This window comes from Spinacia oleracea, chromosome 2, assembly GCF_020520425.1.
Source record: "Spinacia oleracea cultivar Varoflay chromosome 2, BTI_SOV_V1, whole genome shotgun sequence".
In the NCBI taxonomy this organism is placed as follows: Eukaryota; Viridiplantae; Streptophyta; class Magnoliopsida; order Caryophyllales; family Amaranthaceae; genus Spinacia; species Spinacia oleracea.
The window spans coordinates 7086661-7103599 of NC_079488.1; the positions used below are offsets into that span (position 1 = coordinate 7086661).

Consider the following 16939-nt stretch of genomic DNA (forward strand, 5'->3'; position numbering starts at 1 on the left):
GTTGCTCGGGTTCGGATAAAATCGGGTTACGGGTCACAAAATCTTGTTCAGGACCCAGTATTTTCGGGTCGGGTTCGGATCGATTTTCGGGTCGGGTCGATTTTTGACAGGTCTACCAGTGAATAATTAAAGTGTGCATTGGCATGATTGAAAATGACAAACGTTGCAATTATTCGTTATTTGAATTCCGTTAATTTTATTTTATTTTTCTGTAACTATTTAATTCACTGCCCATCGCCGCCTCGCCAGCCACTACCCCCACCTCCCTGTAGACCAAACACCAGGAGGAGAGAGAAAAAGATGGGAAACCCAAAGCAAAAGTGGACTAACGAAGAAGAAGAAGCGCTACGAGCAGGCGTCGCTAAACACGGCGCCGGTAAATGGAAATTGATCCAGAAAGATCCCGAATTCAACCAATACCTCCATTCTCGCTCCAACATCGATCTCAAGGTCTTTATTTTTAATTTTCTTCGATTTTTTTTGAATTTTGTTTGAAGTTTCCGTGACGTATTTTCGCGATTGTTCAATTGATTTGTTACTATGTTGTTGATTTTCTGTGGAAACAAGAAATTTGGGAGTATTTTGAGTGTGATAATCGGTGGTTGCAATTCTTAATTGGAGATATGATTTATTTTGCCGCATTATCAAATTTGTTATTGTTGGGATGCATGTTAGTAATTTCTGAAACTTTTTTGGTATGGTTTGCGCTGATTTTTTTTGTAGTTTTTGGTATTAAGACTCGGTTATACATAGTGAAATTTGAAGGCGTTATCGTTACGTATTTTCGCGCTTGTTCAATTGATTTGTTGCTATGTTATTGATTTTCTGTGGAAACAAGAAATTTGGGGTATTTTGAGTGTGATAATCGGTGTTTGCAATTCTTAATTGGATATATGATTTTATTTTGCCGCATTATCAAATTTGTTACTGTTGGGATGCAAGTTAGTAATTTCTGAAATTTTTTGGTATGGTTTGCGCCAACTTTTGAAGTTTTTTTCTGAAGAAATTTGTTGCATTGTTGTTGTTGCAGGACAAATGGAGGAATATGGCTGCTGCAGTTCAAGGCTCTAGGGAAAAATTAAGGCCTCCGAGGCCAAGGCCCGTTCAAGATGTTCCTGCTGTTCCCTCTGTCCCTTTGCAAACTCCTACTGTTGTTCCTGCACCTGTTATACATGAGTCACCAGCTGATCATGTCAAGGATGAATCTGGCAAGGACTTACCTGATGCAAAAAATGGTCCCAGGTACTAGCAACTAGCAAAACTCCTCAAAATTTGTGGGTATTGATTGTAATATTTTATTCTGTTATACCCATTACTGCTAGGGTTAAGTACTAGGATGTCGAATTCACAGGGAACAATAGATGTATTATAATTACATTGTATACTTAATTAATCAAGTAAAACTAGGTGCCGAATTAAAAAGTATGCTAACTAATTAACATGAGAAGACCCTAGGTCCTGGGAGGATTGAGTCCACTGCTAATAATGTAGTCAGTACTTAAGTTTGAATGAAGAATTAACCGGTTTTGTCTAGTGTCCTGGGATACTGTTAGAAGTATCGTTTTGAGCAATTAGGGTGACCTATCTGGTAGTAATTCAACTTTCTAATCAGAAACACATGAAAAATCCATTGCAAAGTATTATACCTTGAACTATTAGATCAAAGTTTGTAAGGTAGTACAGAATAATAAATCAATTTACAAGAACAACTATCAATCTGTATTGACTGACATAGGTATAGTATAATTATCTGTAGTTATGCGAAAAAAGGCCCAAAAAACTTCCAAACTAATTCTGATTGTCAAATTATATAACTAGGATTTCGTTCAAGTCCTTAGGCCTTAGGGATAGAATAACTAGTTCAAAACAGAGAAGACTTCTGGTTCTTGCTTCCACATAGGGTTTGCTGTCTGTGTGACCGCACGGGTCTTCCATCTTATTATGATATACAAGTATATAGCTGTTGCTGTCCCGGTTTTTTTTCCAGGGCCTAGAACACTTTCAGCTAACCAAAACAATAAGCCCAGAGAATGCCCCTCGCAGTGCTGGCTTTCTTTTCTTTCTAATTGGTCTGCAAGATCCTTGAGAAGCCTTTTATATTTGGGGCTTTGTTATTTTCTCTGTATTAAGTTGTGCGATTTCTGAGTGGCCTTTGTGGGAAAATGTCTAGTTTCACAAAACCCCGGGGGAGGGGGGGATGACTCATGACTCTCCCGATTATTTGTATTCTTCTCCATTTTTTTCCTGATCTTGGGGGTGGGTGTGTATAGGTGCACATAAAATGGGTGGATATAGGGGGCCTGCAGAGGAGAGAGTAGTACCTGGCCGTAGCACCAAAGTAGGTTGTTCAATAGTAGAGGCTTTACTCACAAGGCCTCCTAGAAAGTAAAAACCATTACAAATTAGTGGTATTATTGAATAACCATATTACTGTCTGAATTATCTGTGATCATAATGGTGACCGACAATTGATTTACATAAAATGTTGGTGCACAATGAATAAGGGTGTTTCTTGTAGTCTTATAGCTAACTGGAACTATGTTCAGGATGTGAGAAGTCATCAGTGAAAGATGTCTGAGATAATTTGGATTCATTGAAGATGGATCAAATACTATATTAGTCAATGGTAGTCATTTTGAGATTCAAAGGCATCTAGCGGTGATTGTTTCTTGGATATTGGTAGTCATTTTGAGATTCAAAGGCATTTTGTGAGTTATGTTTCACTGGCAGCGCTTATGAGTTATGAACCCAAAGGACTATTTTGTTGACTTTGTTTCGGGTTGCTCATTTGTCCTGTTGATTATGTATAAGTTTTAAAATGCAGTAAGATGCAACTAGGAAAAGAACTTAGACAGGGGATTGTGTTTGCTATACCCCTTTCATCATATGTTCCTAAGCCTGTTAAGCAAATACCAGATTTCAGGACTATCCTAAGAAGTCTATGTTGTGGGTATGATCTTTGAAAAAATCTGTCCTTTTTTATCGCTTTGTGTGGTGTACCATTTTGATAATGTTGAGAGTCACTGGTGTAACTTTTCATGCGAAGAGGGTTTGATCAGTGAAGTAAGGTATATTTTGCGGTGGGAAGAGTAGGACTTAGATCTGATTTTCTTTCTACCATCCTTCTCAATGATCTAACCTTTTTGCTTCTGAAACAGGTATACCGAACTAATCTTTGATGCTCTCAAAGATCAAAATGCAATGGATATTAGTTCAATTTTAGCTTATATCGAGGTCAGATTCATTAAACCCTTTGATTCCATCCTTTTCTTTCTTCCCATTATTTGTACAATCTATGAAGGACCTTGCATCGTGGTTCACCTTCTTGATGATCTAATTCTGCTGCTTCTCTTCTGTCATTGCGACAAGAGAGTGAGTTCCCTTTGTCTTGATGTATTGTTTGAACTCTCTCTGTGTTCTAGAAAACTATATCTTCTTTGAACCCAAAATGGATAGATTCTAGTACTAGTGTCAAAGTCGGTTTTAGAAACAAGAGTGTGACTAAGTCTTTCACTTCACTATCCATGTAGAAGATTTAGTAAAAAAATGATTCTCAAGTGTCAAGATATCATAGTCTGTTGTATCAAATATTTAAGTTTCTCATATCCATATTTAGGTTTCTTGTAACTAATTCTAAATTAAGAAAACATAGTCTACACATATCTACAGGTATTGTATTCAATTGTACTTACATAGACTCATTTTAAAATTATTGTTTTGTTGTCTGGTTGGATGTCCGTTTATAAAACGTCTTTAGAGGAACCACAAGCCAAATTTCTAAGAAATCAAATATCAGACTGTAATTTTCAAGCTGCACCGGACTGCAGAAGGCTTGATTGGTTAATAGTTAGACCTTATAGTGGAATCAATCTTGGTGATTTTGACTGATTTCTATAGGAAAGACTTGTATAGACATTATCCTATACATTTTTATCCCCTGAATCATCTGGGGCATCAGAGAAATACAAGGTTTCATAATCCCTGTGTATCCACTCAGGCTGTTTTGTCAATTATATAATACTTATCTCTATATAAGAGTTTAACTCTCTCTTATGAATTGTCAAGACGATACCCTAGGCATTGGGATGCATGGAGCTCTGCCTTGAAAATACAAGGAATACGTTGTCTGTAAGATGTGTGAGATTTGTATTTTGAGGAAGTCTTGTGTGAAGATATGAAAATGACTTTTTTGTTGTTCCTGAGGTGATGGTTACATGTGATCAGGTTTGTTGGCCAATTTGTCCATGGAAATCTATGTAGAAATAATTTGTCCATGGCCAATTTCTTCCTCCCTTTTATCCGGTGGTGACTGCCTCTTTACAGATCACGAGTTATTCATCCTGTTCTTTGATAGTGGTCATTTTATAATTGTTCACAGTTAATCAATTGTAGTTTATTTAAATCAGCGTTTAGGGCCAGAGACTAAAACACTCTGCATCCGGCTTCTGTGCCACCCTTTAAGAGTATGCAGTATAGTAGAGTCATATCTAATTATGTATTCTTTTTACTTTTTATTAGCCATGTTTTCTATGTACATCAAATATTACCTTCAAGCGATCACGTCGACCACAATCACTATGAATCAGTAAAATATACGATTAAAGTTATGATCTATATTTTCTACTATACTGTGTAAAAAATTGTACAAAAGTCAATTATGGAAAATACTTAAGGATGGAGGAAGGATTATTTTCTCGTAAACCTCTCTACGTATTTGATGGTAAAAACTTTGCACAAGGTCTACATGTCCTCCTACAACCTGATTGTTAGAACCCAACCTTCCATTACTTGTATTTTCCTTATCTAAGCCTTTCTATGATTTTTCTAATAGTTTTTTAGGCTTTATGTCAATCCAGTAAACACTATAAATTTTTAGCTAATTCAAAATAAACCTCTATGATGGGTTTTATTCCATACCCCTCATCAAAAGTTGTCTTGCTTAATTATTAGTGTTGTTATACGCCTTTACAGATATTGTGGTGTCACTCGTCCTTAAGCTTTCAAGACTCAACAAAGTCTCCCAAAATAGATACATTCTCGTCGTCGACCCCACTTGTGCCCCGCGTACACTTATTGACCCTCGACCCTCACTCTTGTAGCCAACTATGAAGCACGGGTACGTTGCCCGGTTGCCAAATCCTGTATCGGGTACCGTACGGGTACGGGACGGGAACGCCCCAAAGAAGCCCCGGGCCGAATCTAAATAGTGGGTACGCGGGTGGGAAATGGGTACGGTTGGATACGTTTTTGGGGACGGGTGGGTACGTATTCGGACTTGAAATCACGTACCCAGAGTATTATGTTAGCCCAAATTCATAAATTAGGGTTTATTTTTCAAAGTTCCCAAATTGGGGCAAATTCTCTCTCACCTGGACCGTTGACGACTTGGGGTAGCTGGTGTTCGTCGCCGCCGGCCGTTTCTCCTTTCCGGTCGTTTCTCTTTGCTGGCCGTTTCTCCTTGCTGGTCTTCTTCTTTAGTTCTCGGATCCTTCGAGAGTTCGAGCTTCGAGTCTTCGATTCGCCGGTTCTTCGCTTCTTCTTCTACAAATCTTGAGATCCTTCTGTCTTCGAGCTTCGAATCTTTGAGGAAGCAGCCGCCGTGGTCGGTGGATTGAAGGAGGAGAGAGAGAATTAAAAAAGGTGGTCGGTGGATTGAAGGAGGAGAGAGTGAATTAAAGAAAGTGGGTCAAAAAGTCCACTCTTCTTATTTATTATTATTATTTAAACTAATTTTAAATACTTTGTAGCTTCTAGTTTTTTATTCATTGGGGCCCACCACCCATCTTAGTAGAAATTTTATACGGAGTTACAATGTAATTTTTATCATTAGTAATATATATTTAAGGTTATATATATATATATATATATATATATATATATATATATATATATTTGCCGAATCCATGCCGTACCCGTTTTTAGAAATTTTGGTTTTGCCGTTTTCCGTCCCCGTACCCGTATCCGTATCGGTGCTACCTAGGTAGCCAATACGCAAGAGTGTCCATTCTAAATAAAGCACCCACTTGTGCCCCACGAGCCTTAAGATACACTTTCTGCTCAAGGCTTGCGCCCTTGCCACCCCTTAGGCAAAAGCGTGCCGCCGCGATCCGGTGTCAAAACACTCGGACCGTGACCTTTTCCGTAGTAAATTTATAAAATAAGATATGAACTACGAAAGGAATTTAATGGGACTCTTACATGATTCAACTTTTGGATCCTTCATTTCTTAATTCATACTTGTTCACATTATAGGTCTCAAGTCTTTTCTTTCATTTAGTTACGTGGTTGGAATGGGGGTTCACATTCATTTTAGTAAGGAACTCGGTCAGAGTTGGTCCAAGAAATACCTTTTTCCGGTACTTCTCCTTGCCTCATGGTTTCTTCATTTTTTGGAGTGCTGATGTTATTCCTCTTTCTTTCATTTTGGGGGAAATCACAGGAGAGGGAGTTGGAAATTTTTTAATTTGTTGGGTATTATAGAATCTAGAGTCTATTTTGTGGTTGGTTGGACTCTTCTACAACGTGTCTGATAGAGATTATTTCCCCCATCTTGGAAGGTTGTTAAATGTGAAAGTTTTTGTTGCCTAATGTTTGTGTTGTGTGCTGGTGGGAAGCATAGCTATTTGTTTTTAGTTTTACGTATAATTTGGTAAGGAAAGTAACATTATAATTTCCATGGTAGTGCAACGTCGTACCTAAAATTGTGTTCTTTTTCATAAATTTTCATTCTCACCAATACCACCCCCCATGGTTATGAATGGTTATGATAATTTATGTGAAAATTTATGAAGATAAATAGACAATTTAAGTTAAACTAGTATTACCATGGGAATGAACATTGACTTTTCTTACCAAATTACTTAGAATTTCATTCCCATGAACATAATATATTATAGGGTACTAACCTGAGAATGTAGAGCTATAGGTTTTAGGACTAAATCGGTTAAGGTTTAATAAATATGAAGATCTTTAAAATGAATTAATTAGGTATTAAAACTTGGAAAAGCCGTTAGATTGAGCGACGTTTAATTATGCTTTTATGTGTAACCTATTTGGTGCTTTATCATATGTTTACATGTTACTCCCTCCGTCCCTTAATACTCGTCCTGTTTTGACCGACACGCTTGCCAATGCACAACTTTGACCACCAATTTCTTTAACTACATATTATAAAAACTTATAAAAATATTAATATTTTAAAAATATATATTAAGAGAATCAAGGAGAAAGGAATGGAATGACCCTGATTCCCCCTACCTGTTTGGGTATGTCCCAGAAACGGAATGGAATACACCCTGATTCCCTTTGTGGCTGTTTGTTTCGTAGAATTGTGTGCACTACATTACTACGATTTCATTGATTCCCAAACTTATGCATATGCAAGGAAAAAAATTCCCAAATATGCGAATACAAAGCACACCCAAATATGCGAATACAAGCTCCAATGAGTACCAATTTTAGGTACTGATCAACCCACAACCAACAATTTCAGATCAACCAACAAACAACCATTTCAAATCAACCAACAAACAATTAATTTGAATACAAAACAACAATTAATTCTGGGTAAAAAATTCGAATAAATATTTTGGGTAAACAACAATTATGTGTAAAAAATTCGAGTAACATAAATCTGGGTAAACATCAATTAATTCGAATACAAATTTTGGGTTAAAAATTCTAGAACATATAAAATCGGAAAGCAGCAATATCCGGGTCGGAGGTCGGAAGGTCGGAGGTCGCCTTGCCTTGCCGGCCGGAGTTAATGGAGTGGTCGGAGGTGAGTGTCGCCGACGAGGTGAGTTTCCCAAGCTGTTTGTAAAAAATGCGGCTTCTGTAAACTAGGGCTAGAGGAGAGAGAGAAGGGAGTGGAAATGAAGTGGGGAATGAGAATGGGAAACCCTTGGGGGGGGGGGGGTGGGGAATCAGGCTAGAGTAATTTTGGGTTAACCCAAAAACAAAAAGGGGTAAAGGGAATCACGAAAATGGGCTAACAAACAACAATAAAGGGTATCATAGCAGCCCATTCCCATTCCCTTTCCTAAATACCCCCAACCAAACGCCCCCTAAGATGAAGCCAACAATATATTATATATTAACATTTGTTTTCATATACTAGAAATAAAATAGGGTCAAAGTGAATTATGTGAATAGTGCAAAAAGTCAAAACGTGTCGAGTATTAAGGGACGGAGGGAGTAGTAGTTTGTGATGTAGATGAGTTCTATATCCTACCTGCCTAATTACGAAAACATAATTGAGGAATTTGATGCTTTGGTACAAGGACAAGAACTATGGGAAAAATACATAGAGGATTCATATGGTATTGTGCTCGTTAAACATGAATTATATGAAGGAATTAAGATAGAGCCCATGTCCCCTCTTGCGGCTACAAGAAACAAAGAAGAGGACTTGGAAATAAAGGATATGCCACTACCGGATCTATCTTGCGTAACTGGATGCTTTTATGCTATGTGTTCAAGGGAAAATATTGATGTAGTGATGAGTGAAAATAAGGAAACCTTTAGCAAATGCCCTATTTTTAATTTTGGGGAGGAGGTTAAAAGAATTTTTAATTATGAATTATTTTGAGTTGTATAGACTAATAAAATTTATGTTAAGAACCCTGAATCGAATTATGGAGTGAAATGTCGAACGTTCTACTTATTTTGAAATAAAATTTACATGTTGGTTGATACTTTTGGTGGAATTGAATCTGATACCCCGTGTGATTTTATTTAATTTTGATTTTTATTTGATGATTTTATGTTTATAATTCGTAATAGTGAGGTAAGGGGGTAAGTAATTAGTTTCTTTTTCCTTTGTGGTATATGGAGAATCACCCAATGTACCCTACAATCTAGGCATGGAAGTACATGAGGACATAGCAGATTATTTAGAAAGAGTAAGAGACCGTTGTGACGATTGGGGAAAGCTCATAGGAGACTTCAACAACTATGAGTCTATGACTTATCCGCTAGAAGGGTGGACGTACTACTTAAGACTATTCCACGCGACGAGCCTTGCGTCTCCATTATTGACATGTATAGTGATGTTCTCACTGAGGAAGGAGAGTCCCACCCAACTAAATATAGATATGAGGGTAGATGGTTCCTTATTCTCGACTATGTAGTGACGAGATTGATAAAAGCTTGGACGAATTGGGAACCTGAAAACGAAATGGGGGAAGTAATTGATGGTGAGCCACCTATGTTAAATGGTGAAGAAATGGAAAGTGAGAGAGAGGATGTGGAAGAAGATATGCTAGAAGATCCCCTAGAAGAAGAAGCACTATCAGTTGAAGAGGGAGAACCACTAGAAGAGGATGATCCTAAAGAAGATGACCCCGAAGAGGAGTTTGAAGAATGAAAGTTTAAGGAAGCTTGGAGACAAATTGATCAATTAGTAGATCCCTTGGTTACTCATGGAGTACATGTAGTCATAAGAACCCTTTCTGGTTAGGCCAAAGGTGCATTTTTATTTATTCGTTTTTTACCTTGTAGTTAAATTTTCTTTTCATTAATGGATGAACCTTGTTTGGATATTTGATGTCAATTGATTCTATCATTGGAATAATAAAGAAACTTATTATCAATTCTATATATAGTGGATGGTAAGCTCTTCCTGATATGGTTATCTGCATCAACGGATTGGTGTAAAAAATTATTTACTATTCTCTTCTAGTTTTAGTATACATTCAATCAATCTAATCATAGACAATTTCCACCAAATTTAATGTATAACGATTTCCGCTACATAGAATTCATAACGATATCCACTATATAGAACGCTCCGCCACGATCCGGTGTCAAAACACTCAGTACTTCTCCTTGCTTCATGGTTTCTTCATTTTTTCAAGTGCTGATGTTATTCCTCTTTCTTCCAATTTGGGGGAAATCGCAGGAGAGGGGGTTGGAGATTTTTTAATTTGTTGGGTATTATAGAATCTAGAGTCTATTTCCTGGTTGGACTCTTCTGATAACAGCGTGTCTGAGAGAGATTATTGCCCCCATCTTGGAAGGTTGTTAAATGTGAAGGTTTTTGTTGCCTGATGCTTGTGTTGTGTGCTGGTGGGAAGCATAGCTATTTGTTTTTAGTTTTACGTATAATTTGGTAAGGAAAGTAACATTATAATTTCCATGGTAATGCAATGTCATACCCATATTTGTGTTCTTTTTCATAAATTTTCATTCTCACCCAATACCGCCCCCAATGGTGGTAAGGAACGGTAATGAACTAATGATACTTTATATGAAAAATTATGAAGATAAATAGACAATTTCAGTTAAACTAGTATTACCATCGGAATGATATTGGTTTTTTCTTACAAAATTACTTACAATTTCATTCCTATTTATTATAGGCTACTGAGTTGGGAAATTACTTGCGATTTCATTCCCGTTAACATAATTTATATGAAACTGGGAGACATAAAGAAAGATTATGAGACTATTGAGATGTTCATTAAGAAGTTGAAATTCTGTTGTTTATTTATTTAGCTGATGTCTATCATGAGTACCATTTGCTATTATCGAAGTGTTTTAGTTCCTTACCTTGGAAGTCATTGAACATTCATTTACTGATGAACTAGTGTGTAGCCCGGGCGTTGCCCCGGGTTTTGACTTTTTTCGGGTTTATTTTTTCAAAAATATGCGCACGTATAGATGGTGTCGTTATCGAATTACGGTGGTGACATAAGATTAGTGTCCGATCAACAACCTCCCTGATCTGAAACCCCACATCCGAAAATCAAAATAAAGTCGGATCCTTTTCTTCAAAGTAATAACTGTACATTTATAAATTAGCTAATCATTTCCTTTTTTTGCATTCACTTTTATTTAAATGTATTGTTTATTGTAAAAATAATATATATGCTTATATGGAGAGGTATTACATAAGTTGTAGTTGGTGAAGATGGTAGGAAGTGTATCTTTTAGCAAAGAGGCCTCGTGTTCGATCATTATTACATGTTTTTTGGTTGTAATGACATGTCCCGATACTAATTAGTGGTAACTAGACCTGGTTATCGGGTGGGGCGGGTCAGGGTCGGTGCGGGTCAAAAGAGGGTCGGGTATTGAAAGGGTCATTTTTAGCGGGTCGATAATGGGCGGGTCAAAAGCGGGTCGCGGGTCAATAGCGGGTCATTAGTGGGCGGGTCAATAAACGAGCAATGAAAAATGAAAAACAAAAGAGCCATGTGAAAGTACAAGTAAATACGAAGCTATAAACGTAATTTTTTGTATCATTACTATTTTAATTTTCAAAATAATTGTAGTATAAGTTTGACCCTATAATGACCCTGTCCAATAAAGGCCCTGTCCAATAAGAGCCCTGCCCAATAAAAGCCCTATTAACTTGACCCTAACCCTATATCCATTGGACTACCCTGTCCATTAACCAGGTCTAGTGGTAACGTGACGTAATAAGGATAGGTCTACGTAACACGTATATTAGTATACATACGTTCTTAAAAACGCCTTTTAATATATTAGTATAGATACCCCAACTATGTCAAGAATGGAAATAGAACAATGAGTTGCTATGTGATTCACATTATTTTTAGGATTACCTTATTCACATGGAGCGTGATTATTATGTATCTCATACACCCGATTTCATGATTTATATTGATATACCTCTAGTAGATTCATTCTGACCCAAGTGAGGGTTCTGAGATGACTATATCTGATCATGTGCCTCAGGATGAATCAAGTGATGATTCGGTAGTGAGGTTCCAACCCAATCCTATTGTTGAGATACTAGTGATGATTCAGAGATGTACTATTCTGTGGATGAGTCAATGGATTCGAGTCATGAGGCAATTGAGCCAACTACTCCAGAGAGATATCTCACTATCTCAGAAGATGATCCTGAAAATCCAGAAGTTTATGATTTTCATCTAGGAGCTTACAGAGAGAAGTATGATAAGAGGCATAACATAAGCCCATAGTGGCAAATTTTTGATTCAGGGAGCTTAGAACCTATTTGTTTTTTTTGCAAGTAATAAGTAGCAATGCTACAAGTTTTTGGAGATTGCAACAGTTAATAGTGTGGTTATTATTTTGAGGATTGATAGACCTTTCGATGATTATTTTATAAATTTTAAGATATATAACTAAAATATATCTGTGAATCGGAATACAAGCGTGGAACTAGTGTTCGGATTTTATGGTATGGCAGATAGGCCTGCTTTATTATACGAGTCAGAATGTCGGTAGTATGGCAGTTAGGCCGGCTTTATTATACGAGTCAGAAAGTCGGGCATTTAAGAAGGTGCATATGAAGAAGATGAGTGTAGCAGAGAGCCAGAGATGCGTACATTGAGATGGATGTGTGAAAGCTGGGAACACCTTGAGGGATAGAGTTAGAAATGTTGATATGTCGCGGATAAGCTAAGGGAGAATTGGCTACAATATTTTGAGCATTTGAGATGACGACTAGAGACCGGTAAGGTGGAGGGTTGGGATACTGGAGATCAACAAAAGATACCAAGGGAGGCCAAAGATGACGTGGACAGAGGGAGTTCCAGAGGACATTAAGAACATGGGTTTGCAAAAGCATGTAGCTCTTGATAGAAGCAATTAAGCGAATGGAAGATAGGGATTTTTGTTGGTGAGTGGTGACCGTAGGTGATAGATTATTGTTTCATGGAATTGTTTATTTTTTCCATAGCACTAGCTAGAAGCCTGGAAGTGAATGGAGAAAGAGGATATTTATGGATTATCGTAGGAGATAAATTCTTGATTCAATCATGTAGCCGACTCAATTTGTTTGAGAACAAGGCTGTGGTTTTGTTGCTTTTGTATAGAGCTGTGTAATTTAGAGACATCTAAAACTGCTGCTGCTAGCATTACTGTTCCTCTGTTCTGTTATTAAACTTATCATTCATAGCCGTGGAACTGAATTGCACTGTGAATATACTACTTTATCATGTCCTTCACTAGCTGCAAAAATGGTGATCATATGAAGAGACGTATCTATGTGGATATTGTAATATGGCTACTTGCAGTCTGTTTTCCTGGTGTTTATGGAACAGAAACCCTCAGTTCTTTAGCATTGTATTATAAAATCTTCGCAAGTTAATGTAAGACAAACATTTTTTCTAGATTTTTTTGTGGCTATCGGCTGTGATTAGATTTCTTCCATCATACATGTGGAGAGCAATATGCTACACATCATGTCATTATTATTTATTGTGGCACCATAGTACTCCGTGAAGTTGAAAAATTATCTACCATGTTACTTTCCGTTGGTTAAGAAGTGGAACTATATCAAGAACATGACTGTCTTTAGATTTCATGTTTTTGTCTTATTATCGGAACCTTTTTCATCCACTTACGGACAACCTGCTTGTAATTTGTGCAGAAAATGAGCGATATACCGGTACCACCCAATTTTAGAAAACCGCTGGGGGCAAGGTTGAGAAGACTTGTTCAACAAGAGAAACTCGAGAAGGTAAAGCTTTTAATTTGCATGTTTATTTTTTTGGTGCAAAAGCTTTAAATTTACATGTAATGCCTACCCTTCTTTGAGAAAAGTAAAAAGTCAGTTATTTTGCAATTGTGTGTCACTACGTGCGTTAATTCTGTTTATTATACTGCTCTTAGATAGAAAAAAGGAAGTTGTACAACTTACAAGACATCTGTGCCTCGGTTGTATCTGCGATAACTATCACTCTCTTTTGCATACTTGCATGCAGCTTACTTCAATAATAAAATGAAAAATAATTTATGGACTATATGCTAGTAGATTCAACATTCCCATGATAGGTAAGATGATCCTCCAAGCTCTCACATTCTTAACGATACTTTTTTTTTTCCAGAAAAATAAGAGCTACTTCCTTCCCGTCATACCATCCGTTTTTTCATCCAACTATACAGGCTTAGATGGCTGAGCTCTTAGAAGTCTTTTCTTTTTTAAAAGCGGGCTCTTCTAAATCATTATCACGAACAAATGTAGCCGTTGGTTCTTTCGGGAGAACATCTACTGTTATTGAAGTTCTACATCCTGTGTTTTTACATACCTGTGAACCTATGCTGAGTGTAGTAATCTGATAGGAGTATACCTAAATAGTCGGAGATGAAGGGTGTAAATATGATGATTGTTATATTAATTTACAAGAGTACTGGCTGAAATCTATATGGTTTGACACATTGTTACCTGATTCGCTAGTATGAGATTGGATACGGGTTTGCAATTCACTACCTAATTTTCTAAATTAGACGAAAAAAAAATCACTTTAGTCTTATAATTCGTCTTTTTTGGTTCGCGGTTCGTGGGGGTGATTAGAAAATTAGGTAACACTGGTCTGACAACCGAAATATGATGATTGTTATATTAATTTACAAGAGTACTGGCTGAAATCTATATGGTTTGACACATTGTTACCTGGTTCGCTAGTATGAGATTGGATACGGGTTCGCAATTCACTACCTAATTTTCTAAATTAGACCCAATAAAAAAATCACTTTAGTCTTATAATTCGTCTTTTTCGGTTCGCGGTTCGTGGGGTGATTAGAGAATTGAGTAACACTGGTCTGACATTGCAGGTTGAAAGCAGCCTCTACAGGCTGAAAACCAATACAGTGGAGACAAATGCAAGCAATCAGAAAGACACCTGGCCTAGACCGCATCCACCCGCTCTATATACAAAGGTTGGTGAGTCGTTAGAAGAAGCAGCAAAGACTGCTGCGTACAAGGTTGTTGAAGCAGAAAACAAGTCATCCGTGGCAGCTGAGGCAATAAAAGAGTTGGAGAAATTCTCAAAGATGGCAGAAGAAACAGATTCAATTCTGCAATTGGCAAAAGACATATTTGACAGATGTAAAGATCTACTCCCTCAGTCTCTTTTTGTTCTTTACGTTTGGTATTTGCACGCGTTTTAACGACTAATTATGTGCTTTGAGATACAAATTTACTTTTATTTATAATGTTTTCACTTTTATCAAAATTCTGAAATTGGGAAGATGAGAAAAATTTAATGCCTCAATGGAAAAGTGTGAGAGATTAAATGATCCAATGAATTTAATTGGTTAAAATAATCATCGGGCACAAATTTTGATAGAATATTAAGGCATTTATGTGATAATATAAAAGGATATGTAAAATACATTTTGGGACACCCAAAAAGGAAACGTAAAGAACATTTTGGGACACCCAAAAAGGAAAACATAAAGAACAAAAAGAGACGGAGGGAGTAGTATTTTTGAAGCTCTTCATTTGTTTCTCTTTTCCCGCTTATGCATCGCTTCATCTTTTATATTTCTTGCTTACAGGTACTACTCATGGTGAAATTCTTCTTGTTGCATGATGCTTGTCAAAGAAGATTTACATTTTGAACCAACATCAAACAGCAGTTTCTGAGTATATATGCAGCAATAGCATTTCCCCAGGCATAAAGCTGGAACGTGGTGCTTAGTTTGTGGCTCCCTTCCTCCCAATATGCAGCAGTAGCGGCGTGCTCACCTTAGTTATATTGGAGAATATGAATGCAGTTGAAAACTTGGAAGAGCTAGTTGTAGGAAATTTTCTGAGTGAGCATACACAGATGACGATATAAGTGTAGCGTGTAATTATAAATTATAGTTGGAAGATTGATAACCATGTCTTAGTTGTCCAATTTGATGCAGATTTTTTTCTTGTATCTTCAATATTTGACTATGCAGAAACTTGGAGCTACTAGCATTGTGCAATTAATTTAGTTAAGGTGTCATCATGTTCAAAGATGAGCTGAAACCCGAATAAATTTCATGTCGGGTTAAGTTTGGATTGGCATGTAGGGTGAAGCTGAAAAGTGTTATCAGTAGTTGTCCAAAACATTTTCAGCTTGGTTAATTTCATTGAGCTGAGAAATGACCAGGTTTACTTTTAGTTTACCTGTTATGTGACTAGTTTTTGTGCTCACATTTTCTCGAAATATCAGCAGGACAGCAGCCGTAGGTAATTTTTCCACACATCCTACTTAGTTGTTAAATAATAAGCACGTCCCAACACGTCCGGTGGATTGGACTGCATGTTTTTTTGAAAAAAGCACAAGGCACGACGAGTTTGTCCGGCCCGATATGAGGGTCTGGGGCCGGACTTGGCCCCCATTTTTTAATTTTTGGCCCGATTGTTTCAACCCTTTACAAGCGGTTAGGTGTGGGTCGGGCCCATGTCTGACCCGATCCGACACACAACCATCTTTATGTAAAAGTTGTGTCTAGGTCGAAACTAGTAGGGTTGTGGATCCTTGTGGTCCTATACAAGCATTTGGGGGAATCTGAATATCTAATACTACGTACATATTTTTGTAGCGTGCTGGTCTCAATCTGATTTTTATGATAATTAAACAATTGGCTAGTAGCCATACTGCTGACTCGCTGAGTAGCCAATCCAAATTCAAACCTGATAGTTTTAGGCTACTAATACTTCGTAACTGCATGAGCAGGATTAAGTAGTAGTTTTAGTTGTGAAATCGATTTAGGGTTTATTCAACAACGATTTCTCAAGTAGCCATTAACGTGCCGAGGAGGAAAGTATTTTTGCTTTACCGAAAACCAATAGAACACTTTTATTAGCTAAGGGTCCGTTTGATATTGTTTTTTTGTTTTCAGTTTTCCGTTTTTACTAAAACTAAAAATCAAAATATGAAAACTACCAACAGTTGTTTTCAACTTTCGGTTGTCATTTTTCAAAATCAATTTCATTACTATAGGAATTAGGATCGAATAAGTGTTGGTAAATGATTCAATCTAAATCCTATAACTTTAAAAAGAAAAAAAATGCCGAACACTGACCATTATACGAGCTCCGCCCAGTCAATCTCCGTGATTGGCGAGTGAAACATATCAAGAGGTATTTTCATAAATAAATTGTCAAAATACAACAATTAAATATACAATATCTTTTTATATTAAAATTGTTTTCTTTTATTTTATTTTTTTAAATATCAAATACGAA

At 36.9% G+C, this 16939-nt stretch overlaps 1 protein-coding gene across 1 annotated transcript; it reads left to right on the top strand.

Annotated features, from left to right (window-relative positions):
• The first annotated feature begins 226 nt into the window (after positions 1-226).
• On the top strand, positions 227-15676 carry LOC110791409 (telomere repeat-binding factor 4). The gene is made up of 6 exons (XM_021996150.2): positions 227-450; positions 1031-1242; positions 3159-3234; positions 13364-13453; positions 14548-14821; positions 15274-15676. Exons 1-6 carry the CDS (start codon positions 301-303, stop codon positions 15306-15308), a joined length of 837 nt encoding a protein of 278 aa, XP_021851842.1. The 5' UTR covers positions 227-300; the 3' UTR covers positions 15309-15676.
• The last annotated feature ends 1263 nt before the right edge of the window (positions 15677-16939 follow it).

Bases quoted from the DNA above. Each gene is read 5' to 3' on its own strand.
- LOC110791409 (XM_021996150.2), top strand. From the start codon at position 301: ATGGGAAACCCAAAGCAAAAGTGGACTAACGAAGAAGAAGAAGCGCTA. The intron at 1,243-3,158 runs GTACTAGCAACT...CTTCTGAAACAG, and splicing joins GATGCAAAAAATGGTCCCAG to GTATACCGAACTAATCTTTG. The intron at 14,822-15,273 runs GTAAAGATCTAC...TCTTGCTTACAG, and splicing joins AAAAGACATATTTGACAGAT to GTACTACTCATGGTGAAATT.